Source organism: Corvus brachyrhynchos, unplaced genomic scaffold (genome assembly GCF_000691975.1).
Source record: "Corvus brachyrhynchos isolate BGI_N302 unplaced genomic scaffold, ASM69197v1 scaffold162, whole genome shotgun sequence".
NCBI classification, from domain to species: domain Eukaryota; kingdom Metazoa; phylum Chordata; class Aves; order Passeriformes; family Corvidae; genus Corvus; species Corvus brachyrhynchos.
The window spans coordinates 1,137,604-1,150,485 of NW_008236696.1; the positions used below are offsets into that span (position 1 = coordinate 1,137,604).

At 41.6% G+C, this 12,882-nt stretch overlaps 1 protein-coding gene across 1 annotated transcript in view; it reads left to right on the forward strand.

The window, feature by feature from the left end:
- The window catches only part of FNDC3B (fibronectin type III domain containing 3B), a 183,047-nt gene that overhangs the window by 142,866 nt on the left and 27,299 nt on the right, over positions 1 to 12,882 (forward strand). The window contains exons 16-22 of the mRNA XM_017726881.1: positions 149 to 220; positions 727 to 845; positions 1,615 to 1,720; positions 2,685 to 2,857; positions 4,929 to 5,042; positions 7,329 to 7,478; positions 11,257 to 11,537. Coding sequence (XP_017582370.1) covers positions 149 to 220; positions 727 to 845; positions 1,615 to 1,720; positions 2,685 to 2,857; positions 4,929 to 5,042; positions 7,329 to 7,478; positions 11,257 to 11,537 — 1,015 coding nt within the window. The remainder of the gene's footprint in view (positions 1 to 148; positions 221 to 726; positions 846 to 1,614; positions 1,721 to 2,684; positions 2,858 to 4,928; positions 5,043 to 7,328; positions 7,479 to 11,256; positions 11,538 to 12,882) is intronic.

Here is a 12,882-nt window from a genome sequence, read left to right on the forward strand (position 1 = left end):
CTGCTGAAAACTAACTTCTGTCACCCACTTCTGCTGCATATAACTTGGTGTAATTAATGTGGGGGAGTTTGTGCTGCATCAGAAATCAGAAACAAGTTTGGTAATTGTTTTGTTGTCTTTCACTCCTATTCTTGTCTTATTTTTTCAGATCCTCCACAGGATAATGGTGGTTCAGAAATCCTAAAGTACCTGCTGGAGATTTCGCAAGGAAGTCCAGAAGGTAAACTTGAGAAAAGTTGTCTCCATTTCAATCCAATGTGGTTACTATAAGGAAGTCCTGACTCTTTAGGCTATTATTGTTATTATCATTGATCCCCTAATAAAGTGATTGAAACAGATTTATATTTTGTAGAGTTCCTGGGTAAGTTTGGGTTGGATTTTGGGAAGGTTTTGTAGTGGATTCTTTAGGTATCCTCTTTTTACTAATAACGATAGTATTTTATGGGTAAATCTAGAAATATTTTAATTTATATTTGTGTGCATATATTTGCACATTTATACATTATATATAAGAATTATTTATTTATACTTGTAAGTATATGTATTTGCATATCTGTCTGTGTGTTTTCTTCAAGTGGGAAATAATATTCATAGTGGTAGTAATACTAATGATTTTCCTGAAATACATCACTTGTGGACGACCACATTGAGGATTTTCCTTTCTCCTAGACACTCTTAAATGTGTTAATTTCCACTTCTCTAAACTTGGGTATATCTTACTTTTAGCAAATCAGTGGGAAGTGGCCTATAGTGGCTCAGCTACAGAATACACCTGTACTCACTTGAAACCAGGCACTTTGTATAAACTCCGGGCATGCTGTATCAGCACTGGTGGACACAGTCAGGTGGGTATTATCTAATAATAAGGGCTGTTGGTTTTATGTTTTTCAGATATTTATCTGCTATTTTTTGTAAAATACTGCTGCTTTCTAAAGAAGGGGAATGTTTTCGCTGCAGCACAGTAAAACTACACTGATTGCAGTTAATCTTACGCTGCTGAATTTTAGATTTCTATGTGTACCTAATTTTGTTTTCAGCAAGCTGCAATTTAGTGAGATTTGGTTTCCTCAAAACCAATCTGTAGTTGTTTATATTTACATTAGAAAAGACCATAGTGTTTATCTGGTGTGGCCACTTGCTTGAAAAAGGCCAGACTCTAATGTGCTTGACCCTGTATTGACTGGAGTTGCAGAAAGAGGTAGTTTGTTCTAACAATTACCTTTCATATGGCTGAATTGTTTAAGTGTTTGGGTTCCTTTTTTCAGCCCCTGATTCCTGTAATTCCCTTCTTTGAGTTAAATTGACTTCAGTACCTATATTCTTATTCCTCCTGCTTTGATTTTTTTTCTCATTTAAGATTGAGTACTTTAGGCCTTGACATAATTTTAAAACCAAGGAAAACTAAAATAGAGAGCCCAGTTTTGAGAATGCTAACGAAGGAGCTCTATTGTTTGTATTTGTAAGTAACAAATGCTTGACAGCATCTCCTCTCCTTTGTTGTTTATATAAATTTCCCTGAAGTGGTGGGTGTAGAAAACAATTTCTCTGTAGCCGTGGCTTGCTTTGAAGGTGGTGACTGTGCCAGAGGGGTAACTGGGCTCTGTTCTCTCCCAGTGCTCTGAGAGTTTACCTGTCCGTACGCTGAGTGTCGCGCCGGGGCACTGCCGCCCGCCCAGAGTTCTGGGCAAGCCGAGGCACAGGGAAGTGCAGCTGCAGTGGGGTAAGCCAGCAATCCTGCTGCTCTAATGCTTTGCTCCTGGTGGTCAGCTGCTCATCTTGCCTCAGCCTTTGTTTCTGCTGCTTGTGTCCTGTGCACTGGGAAGTGCACAGCAAAGTCCACTGGAGTCTGAGCAAGTCTGAAGTGCAGCTTCCCATCGACTGTGGGGGCTCAGTCTTGGATTTCTGAACTCAGCTGTCCTTTAACTGTGCCCCCATTTTTTTTAGTGAGGACCTGCCCTTCTCAGGGCTATCAGCTTTATTAGAATGTCCATCTTCTTATTTCAAAAACACAGTGTGTTTCAAATTCTTTTTTTTTTTTTATTCCTTTGCAATATTGGCTTGGCAGAAGCGTTTTGCTACTTCTAATACATAACTTTTCAAAAATTTGAATTAGAACATATTGAGGGTTTTGGGTGGCATTTAAATCCTGATCCACAGTATAACACACATAATCTATTGGACCCCTGTTATTTTGCAAAGATGTTGGACTACAGTCATGGCACTAAATTGTCAAAAAATGCATATTTTTCAGAATATGAGGCACGTGCCACTTTCCCACAGTGTTTTCTTTACAATGTTAATCTTGCAGCATCCAAGTGTTTTTGTAGCATCATTTGTTAAGCCAAATTCTGGATAAGTGAAATTTCTAACTGTCAAATATATTCCAACACCAGTATAAAAATTCACCCATATGCTTCCTGGAAGCATTTTGGTGGCCACTGTTTTTCTGATCCCCCCAGGCAGTTTGATTCTGTGGTACTGGCTTGTAACATAACATGCAAGTATTATCAAGTACATTGTTTTCATGGGCAAAAAAAAGGTGCCCACAACGAAAGAGATACATCTGTGTGTGTGTATCTGTACAAACACACACATTATATACATTTCTGTGGTATATGAAGTTAAAAATGGCTCTTCCTGGCACACTCAATAACGTTATTAACAAATTGCATGATTTCTTTTAGATGTCCCTCCGTCAGAAAGCAGCTGTCCTGTCTCTGAGTACAGTGTGGAGATGACAGCCCCTGAAGAAGTTGTTTCTGAGGTGTACCATGGGCCTGATCTGGAGTGCACTGTCAGCAGCCTCCTCCCCGGGGCCACGTACAGGTTCCGAGTGCGGGCGCTGAACGACGGCGGGGTATGTGCGCTGCCCTGGCACGGCTGGGGCTGAGCTGTCAGTGCTGCTGAGCAGGAGGGGCAGGGGCAGATGGGCAAAAGAAAAAGCAGGTGATAAATGCTTTAAAGGAAATTTGGAGGAAGAGCTGCAGTTTTAGACCTGGGTCTCTTTTAAAAGGGGGTTTTAGGTACTGGTGCGATTTGACTGGCCAGAATCAGCTGCTCCAAGATGTGCAAAATCCCTGCTTAAAGTCATAGCTGCTTGCAAGGAGGATTCTGTTTATCTTCACTCTGTGGTATTTCCTTCTTTTTGTTTTAAATCTAAAGTGTGTAAAAACAAGAACTGCAGTTTACCCAGGTGTTAGGTTTTGAGGGAAACACATTCCTGATGATTTTCTTGTTTTAATTTCAAAAAAATACATGCTTTATAGAGTCTGTGAGACTTTTTTGTTAAATTATTTCCTTGGAAGAAGTACCTTCCCAAATACATCAGAAATTCTGTTTGATGTCCATGGAGATCTGCTGAAAGATCTTTTTCTCTGAGGTTTGGGTTGGTTATGCTTCCCTTTGTGTCATTTCAGTGGTGTTATATAAAGTCCCAACAAAGCTGCATGCATTGATGCGTTGCTTCCCAGGAAATCTTGATGACAAACATAACACAAAGGTCTAAAGTTATTTGCTTACAGGGAGAAGTTCTGTTAAAACTTTACCTGGGTATTAGAAAAATCTGCAAGACTGTTAATCTCTTTTGTCATAAAAATACTCACTGTTTTGTTTTTGTGAAAAAGTAATTAAATGCACATGGAAAGATTAGATTTGCTTGCTGGAATGAAAGACATTGCCTGCCTGGTAGCTTTGAATATATGATGCCTTGCTTGCTTTTTTTTTTTTTTTTTTTTTTTTGCAGAACAGTTTCAAAGCATTTCTGGTTCCAGTTCACCCTTTGTTAAATGAGGGGACTGGTTCTGGTTTGGCTGGGTTTTTCTACCAGGTGCAGAATAGGAGAGGATATCCTTTGCCAGATTCTTCCTTGAAAACAGCAGAAGTCAATAAATGAGATTTTTTGACATGTGCATTCTTTGTAAGACAAAGCAATCAGTGTTGGCCTTTCTTTGATGGCAGATACTGACACGTCTGCAGAGAAGTTTTCTGGGGTTCATCCTTTCTGTGTTGTTTGGCCTTTTGTAGTGGCTCATTTTTTTCAGGCTCACTAATACTGCATTACAAAATAAGTAAATATCAGTGTTACTCCTCTTAATTGCTTCCAAGTGAAGTTCCTTTGTTCTGGAGAACGATTTCTAATTAACTTGGGGATGTACTGAGCAAACTTCACTCTTCCACTCAGGAGGCCTCAGAAAGGCTGTTTCAGTGCTATCTCCTGTCCTCGCACTGCTGGCTGAAGCCAGGTTCCCAGACTCCTGAAAATTGGCTTTTTTTTTTTTTTTTGCTAATATGCATTTAAATTATTCTCCTACCACGGGCTCAGGAGTTGTCTGAGCTGAGCTGCCCGTGGAGCAGAGCGTCCACGGCGTGTGTGCAGCATGTCCCTGCACCTTGTACCAGACTGGGGCTTCAGCATGTCCTGTCCTTCTGCAATGAACTTGGGCAGGCATTTTATGCAAAAGAAGCTGGATATGGACTCCAGTATGCACTGTACTCTTGCTGTGCTCCTCTTTATATCCATGAGAAGCCGATTATGACATGTGAACACACTGTGCTAAGGTAAGGCAGAGGGACACAAACTGTTCCTCTGTTACTGAGTGCTCATTCTCACTTTTGGGCAAATTGGAGGTGGTTTCTGCTTTTGTGGGCTCTTGCTGCCACACAGGAGGATGCACAAAGGATGTACATGCTCTCAGCTTGTTCCTGAGCTCACCTCACACTTCAGCTCGCAGTCGTTTGTGTGGTCTCATCCTGAGCTCTGGTGTTTGGTGCTGGGTGTTGGAAGCCCAACCTGTCTTGGAGAAAGTTCAGTGCGCTGAAAAAAGTTCATGTGCTGTTCTTGAAAAGCCCTTGAGGGCTTTGAGATGGATGTACACCTGTATAATAATAATAATAATAATAATAATAACAACCACCTTGTTCCCCTCTAGTACGGGCCGTATTCGGAGGCGACAGAGGTCACCACAGCAGCAGGGCCACCAGGCCAGTGCAGAGCACCTTCCCTGTCCTTCCTGTCAGACACACGAGTCCTGGTGAGCTGGGAGGTGAGTCAGGTGCCCAAGGTGTTTAATTCCACCTTGCTTATCCAAACCAGTATGGTCACCACAGAACTGAAAAGCGAGCTTGAGAGCTGTTTACTGGTCTGGAACTATCTTTAATGCAAGGAAGCTCTTTGTAGAAACTACTGTGTTGTAGAAAAATCATCTTCTCTACTTTGCTCTGAAGAATTGCATAAAGTTGGTCATGAGTCTTCCAGACTAGGTTTCAGACACAAGACCTCCTGCACTGACATCAGATGATAGAAGTGCTCTCTGCAAGCTTTTAGCACATCAGCATGTTCTGAATTGGAATTATGAAGACAAATATTTGATTTTGGCTGGAACTGGAGTCTCTGATATGAAATTAACTCCCCATAAGTGCTTACAATGTAGGGCTTTTTCCCCCCTCAAAAATTGTTTGTCTCTTCCCCAGATACGTACTTTTATTTCAGTTTGTGTGCATTCCTCCTCTGTTCTCTGGCATCTTGGGCATTGGGCTCAAGATAAGTGCTAGCTGAAGTGCTGTGGGGATGACTGGTGCCATTAAAAAAAAAATGTTGTGTAATTAAGGCAGAAAAGAAAGGATGTTGCCATAAATAACACTGTGGTGTGGTTCAGTGGGGCTGTAGTTCTGCCACAGACTTAAAATGAGAATCTAGCAGCCATTCCTGCCCTGCTTCTATTGGGCTCCTCCCCAAAACAATGCCCCTGTTGAGAAGTCACTGGCATTCACAAGATGCTCAAATAAATGGATTGTGCTAACAACATATCTAGATACAAACGTAACCTGCATTTAATTTTATAACAGACACGTGTACTTGGTACAGTTTGGGGGTATTAGTCATTTTTGCAACTAGAAATTGCACTGAACTTTCAGATGCTACCTTTTAATGGTCAGGGATTTTCTCTCCCCAGCCGTGAAGGGATGCAGCAGTGGTTCTGGTAGGCTCTCTATTTATTTGGAGGATTTATATTTGTTTATTCTAGCTAAAAATGAAGCTGTGGTTTGCAGTGGTTATGTTTTCTTAAAGAGTGTCATTTTTTGGCTGATATGAATAAGAAGGAAAAACAGTGAAGCACTGTGGAATCTGGCTAGAGAGCATGCTGTGGTGCCTACTGTGATGCTTTTTTTTTTTTTTTTACACATTGTTCTAAAATCTGCCTTAGGAGCTCTGAATGTTCCTACTCAAACAGCTGGAAGCTCTGAGGCAGCCAGAGAAGCCCCTGTGCCCTGTGCAGGGTGGTCGCTGTGGTGTGCAGCAGGGCTCTGGATCCTTGCACTGGAAATTACACCTTGCCTGTCATAATCACCAAGTCCCTGTGGGCCACACTTCTGCAGGCAGAGCTTCCCTGAGCTGCTTCAGGCTACACAGTACAGCTCTAGGTAGTTCTGCTAAAAACACTGAATATTTTGGGTTGGGAACCGTGCTGTTTTGCCTGTATTGGCTCATCCTCCAGCTCATTCTGGCATTCATTTTGTGTTCCCTTAAATAAAGGGATTGCTGGGAATATGTGGAAGAGGACAGGTTTAGATTAGATATTGGGCAGAAATTCTGTATTGTGAAGGTGGTGAGACACCAAAACAGGTTGCCCAGAGAAGCTGTGGCTGCCCCATCCATGGAAGTGTTCAAGGCCAGGTTGGACAGGGCTTAGAGCAGCCTGGTCTGATGAAGGTGTCCCTGCCCATGGCAGGGGCTGGAATGAGGTGATTTCGAAGGTCCCTTTCAACCCAAACCATGTGATGATTTTGTGATCCCATGGGAATCTCACTGTGGATGTGAATGTGCCAGGATCCACACTCCCAGGTCCCATTCCGGGACTGATGGTGACTTCCACAGAGAACCTCAGGCCAGCTCCTCCCTTGAGGTGGTTCTTTTCTTAATACGAGTGACTGCTTCAGGCTCAAAAGGCCAGTGCTTCCAGAGCTGTGTTTTGATCTAGCTGCACTAGACTGATGCTTTTTTTATGTTCTCCATGGTTGAGCTTCTGCCAAGCCAGTGGAGAGACAATTTATTCCTGAGTGTCCTGATGGAAAGCAGAGTAGCTGCGTACGCTCACTCTTTTCTCTGAATTTCAATCAGGTAATTTTTGTGGAGAATTGTCCTGTTTCAGTAACCTCTTAGGGAACATTAACTCAGTACATTTCCATTTGCAGCAGTAATGGTGTATTAATTTAGAAATAAGGGTGGTTGTTGGGGTTTTTTTCCCATGTACTTTATTCCTTCCCTGGTGAAACACAGCAATCTGAAGTGCTCATTTCTGAACTGAACCACATAAATATTTGTATTGCAGAGTCCTGAATGTTCTGGTGCTGACATCTCTGAATACAGATTAGAGTGGGGAGAAGAGGAGGACTCTCTACAGCTTGCATATAGTGGCACAGAAACCTGCTTTGAAATGGGTGACTTGGCGGCGGCGGCGCATTACTGCTGCAGGCTACAGGTACGGTAGGGCTGCGTGCACTGCCCCCTGAGATCCAAACAGAGTTCCCTTCCACTGCTGTTCTTATTTTTATCATTATCCCCTCTGAAGTTATGTGCTCTCCAAGGCAGGAGGAATGCACATGTATTTTAAGCAATGCAGACTGATGTGTTACTTAAAAATTGCTTTCGTGTTTTGTTACTTTCTGTGGCTGATGCTTGTAACAGCCACCTTCCCCTCTGACACCAAAACAGAATGGTAATGGTTTAAAAAATTTTTAAAAAAGCATTCATTTTTTTCATGGTAAGGTGATTAAATAATATCTACCTCCCAACTGGATATTGAAGATTTCCCTGGCTTGAATAATGAATTCCAGCATCTGTTTAATTTATCAAGTAAGGCAAAGCAGCTGAGTAGATTCCTGTCTGTATAGGAGATGGTACCTGCCAGAAAGTGAGTTCTCATCTCTGGCATTTTGTCTCCTAGATTTGTGAGATTTGATCTCATATAGAGTCTCTATATGATTTATTTTTCTTTGATCTCTTTCTCTCCTATTTTCAGTAAAAAGTAGCTGTTAAAGTATATTTTGTATATCTGTATGAAAGTAAAAATACAGGACACTTCATCCTTCATCTGCTGATAAATAAATGGAAGGTAAAGCAACTGGGAGTGAAGTAAAAATATTTTACCCAAGATACTCTTCCACAAGATATATTTGTATGTGAAGACAGAATACCACCACTAATCCAACCCAAATACCCACCCAGCTGGTAACATGTGGACCACCCAGGGTAATTTCTTTGATCAAGGACAACATGCTTCTGTTGAGTGTTTCCTTCTTATATTTTTTTTTTTTTAACAGGATATTGATTTTTTTTTTTATTTTTTGGGAAGAAGGTTTTGAGGAGCTGGCCAGCAGCCCAAGAGCTCAGGCCCCAGCAGACACAAAAAAAAATGTTTGTTTTGGTTGTTTCCTTTTTATATTTTTTTTTTTTTTTAACAGGATATTGATTTTTTTTTTTTATTTTTTGGGAAGAAGGTTTTGAGGAGCTGGCCAGCAGCCCAAGAGCTCAGGCCCCAGCAGCTCCAAGTGCACTCAAATGTATTTTGTGTCTTGGCCAGAGCTGGTCTGTACCTTGCTCTAGCACTGTGGGGGAAGGAGAAGAGGGAATGTGTGAGTGGCTGGGAGGTGTGAGCCAGAAAGTGCCTCTTGTTCTGCAAGAGGGAGAGCATTCAGCATCTGCTGGCAAGAGAGGAGACTGTGAGACCACTGCTGCGGGGAGCCCAAGGAAAATTTCATGTTAAAAATGGAAACAGCCAGCTGTATGCCATCTTTGATTTCCAGTGGGTGCTTATTTCAAACTGCCTGCCACAAAAATGTTGCACAAATCTACTCAGTTTTTAACGCAGCTAGTATAATTTAATCCATAGGCAGCAGTTACAGGAAAGGCACAACAGCAATGAGACATTTTATTGAAGCCTGTGAGTGACTCAGGTATTACTTTCTAGAGAGCTTCATCTTCTTGATCTGATCCTCTGTGTTATATGAAAAAGAATTTCTTACAAGAGATACTGGAATCTTCAAACAATTACACAAAAAACTCCCCACAAAGTAGATAAAACAGACAAAGAAAGAAAGTGAAATAGCATCAGAAATTTTAGTTTATTTTATCTGTTACCAGCTTTAACAGAAGAGTCTTTTCCTTTTTAAAAACAAAGATTCCCCAAACCACATTTATTCAGCCTCCTAATAAACACACAGTATTGCTATCTAAATCTACAGTAACTCAATAAAAGAAGGATCTGAGGAATCAGGCATATCTAACTGCAGGGCAGACAAGTGTCTTCACTATTGCTCAACTTTTTTCTTGTAATGAATATTCCTGAAAACAACAGTGGCTTCTGCAAAGGGAAATATTGTGTCATTTGGGGGTGGCAGGGGAAAGCAGCTAGGCAGCAAAGCCCCATCAGTTACAGTGATGAGATTGTCCAATAAAGCAGTTAAAAAACACCACTGACAGTAAATTGCTTGGAGCAAGGTACAAATTGCCAAACAGTGGTTTAGAGGCAAGACAAATCATATCATTGGTAGAGCACAAAACAAGGCTCACTTCTAACAGCTCCAGGAGCGCTGCACTAAATAGAAGATTTCCCCAGAGCAGGATTTGTTTTGAAGGGCTTTTTAAAGGCTGACAAATCTAACTTTATTATCTCTTTCTTCAATTGAACAAAACACCTCCTGGAAAAACAGAACATGGCTTTGTGGTTGTATTATGCAGAGCAGAAATTAGTTATTCACTGCAGTTAAGCATAGATTAGAAATCAAACAATTGTTTGGTGTGTCCTATCGTTGCCGTCAGAGTCCTGCTGGCAACATGGATTTTTGAATTAATTGTAATCTGCTGGGAGACTCTGGGCTAACTTTTCTGAGTGTAAAGGAAATCTGGAGGGTGCTGGGCAGTATCAAAGCTGTTTCTGGAGGCCTGTACTTTCTGGACTCTTGTAGTTTGTCCTGTACCATGTTCTATAAGCTCTCCCCATACTTTGCGTGCTGGCAAGATGCGGGGCAGTGTCAGGAGGAGCCCAGCCAGCAGGTCCAGGGAAGCTGGTATTGCCCATTACATGCCATTCCTGAGAACCTGGAATACTGCATCCAGGGTTGCTCCAGGCTCCAGGTTGAAATAGGGATGATCAGATGAGATAAAAAGAAAAATATGATCAATGGCTGTGCAGGCAGTTAAAGATCTAACAGTGGTCCGAGGGGCTGTGCGATTTACATACCTGGAATTTTTCAGGACTCAACTGGAAAAAAAGCTTGAGCAACCTGGTCTGCATTGTCTGACCCTGGTTGGAGTAGCAGGTCAGGCTAGATGAATCCCCTTCCAGCCTGTGTGGTTCTGTGATTGAGTTTATAGTAATCCTGAGGAGGTGACATCAGTCATTCCCTAGGCAATTCCAGTGCAATGAGTACAGCTTTTGCCACTGGCTGAGTATCAGCTGATAAAACCCCAGGCCTGTACAACTGTGCAGTGCTGGGCTTGCAAAGACAACAGCCCCTAATTATTGAGCAGAAATGGGCCAGGTTTTCAAACTTGGTTTCTGCTGGGGTTCAGGATCTACCAGTTAGGATTGGAAGCTTGATAAATTGTTGCTCTCCTCTTTTGTGGGAGGTACTGAGCTTTGTGGTTTGGTAATGAGTTACAAGTTTTCTAACTTTGATTCTGTGGTTCTGGGGGAATGTGAGTCATAGGCTTAATGCCCTGAGGAGTTCCTATATTCTTATATCAGAAGCTTTTTAGCATGAAATTAGTTATCCATTTTCCAAATTAGGAACCAGGGTAGTTTTTAACAAGCCAAATATCCCCTATCTTTAGGGATATTTTGCTTGCATAAAGCATCTGATGGGGCACCCTGCAGTATACTGGGGACTTTGTACTGGGTAGCTCAGTAATTTTGGGTAGCCAGTTTGCTGAGCCAACATTATGTCACCTGTCACTGGCAGCATGACTGTGCCATCTTCCCTTACTAATCAAAGTTTGCCACTGATAGAAAGGTTATTAAATATCTGTTAGGGAAAAGAGAAATATTCTCCAGTTTTTCAGAGACATTTCTGAGTGACAAAGGAAGATACTAACTCCCTAGGAGAGCAGAGGTGTGAGTCATGCTTTAGAGAGGAAGCCAGCAGTGCATATCCTCTGAAGAATTCATGCAGCTCTTCCAGGCTGCACAGTCCATCATTATGAACCTGACACACACGTGAAGGAGAACATAGGTAAATATTTTTTGTTTTCACACCCAGGCCATTAACCAGGCTGGAGCTGGACCCTACAGCGAGCTGGTGACCTGCAGAATCCCTGCGTCCGTGCCTGATGCCGTCTCCATCCTGTCCGTGCTGGAGGATGAGCACGTGGGTGCCTGCCAGCCCTCACCCTCTGTGTGTCTTGTACTGAGCTGGGAAGAGCCAAGCAATAATGGGGCTGAGATCACATCCTACAACATCGACCTGGGGGACGTCAGCATTCCCGTGGGGAACGTGACAAGTCACGTCATCGAGGGTTTGCTGCCCGAAACCTCGTACCGGTGAGTGCGGCTTTGGGGACGGGGCAGACAGCACACAGCTCAGTTTGACTGCAATGAAATGCAAACCAACAACCCAAAGAACCAGCCTAGGGAGCACAGGAATCTGCAGTCATTCCTTGATGGAATGAATTGTGGTAGTTCATGTTCAAGTACTGTTTTCTCCCACCTTTTTTCCTCTTTTCTCCTCTCCTTGCGTTATCTCTGACCTTTCCCCCTTTTTTGAGTTGCTCTGCTAAGCTATGGTTACAGTGCTCGTAAGAAATTTAAAAATAAATAATAAATAATTAAAAACAGTGTTACATCTCATGTTTTTTCAGCTACTTGGAAGTACTATTCCAAGGGATTAAATTACTAAATTATTGATCCCTGTGTAGGGTTAGCAATTTTCACACAATGAGCTTTTTTTTGTGTAGCTACAGCTATTTTTTGTCTCTGATATATGGAGATTAATGAAAAGATGATCTGAATTTTAAACCAATTTATATTGCTTCAGTGTCTAAATTGCTAAGTGGCATTGCCAAAATTTTATTAGTTTAATGTTCAGGCTTATATGCTTTCTCCCTAATTGCTAATTAAGAAAGAAAAATGGTTCCATGCAGGCAGTGAACAGCAATACAACACAATATGTGACAAAAGCAATTCTATTTTAAGTACTGTTCTAATAAAGACTGAAATCTGATCACAGTTTTAAAATTAGATATGGCACAGACTTGCTGTAACATTTTTCTTTTTTTTTACTTTGTATTCAAGGTCACAATCCTACAGGTCTTGTATGTGATAAGTTAAAATTTTATCCTGTACCCAAGAAAAGAGAACCTGTTGTAGCAAGGACACACATACACTAGAAGTTATTTAAAGTGAGGAGCACACATTGCTTGCTCACAGATCATTCATATAAAGTTGAAGAGTTTGTCTGTGGCTTGGTCAGCCAGCTGTGGAAATGCATTGTCTTTGGGCAGTCTCGTGTTCCCTGGTTTCTCCTCAAATGTTTGTTCAACCCAGAGCTAAAAAAGCTGAAATGGGAACTTTGAGCAGCTCACTGAAGACAGAATGTGCCATTTAAATTCTTCACCAAAGTCTTACTTCTTCAGTCTCTTTTTTATGTGGTTCTTGGTTGTCTACAGCTTCCTTTAGGGAAATGTCATCTTCAAGGCCTAGAAATGGAGATTGGGATGATATTTTTTTTTTGCATTCTTGTTTCGTTATTTTGTAAAAAGCACCATATTAAATCACAAAGTTTTAGTCAGGGATTATGCCTGTCTCTGGTCCAAATGAAATAACTAAAGCCACAAGCATTAACTGTGCTAAATATTGTTATAAGACTAAGTTCCTACCAAAAAAACCC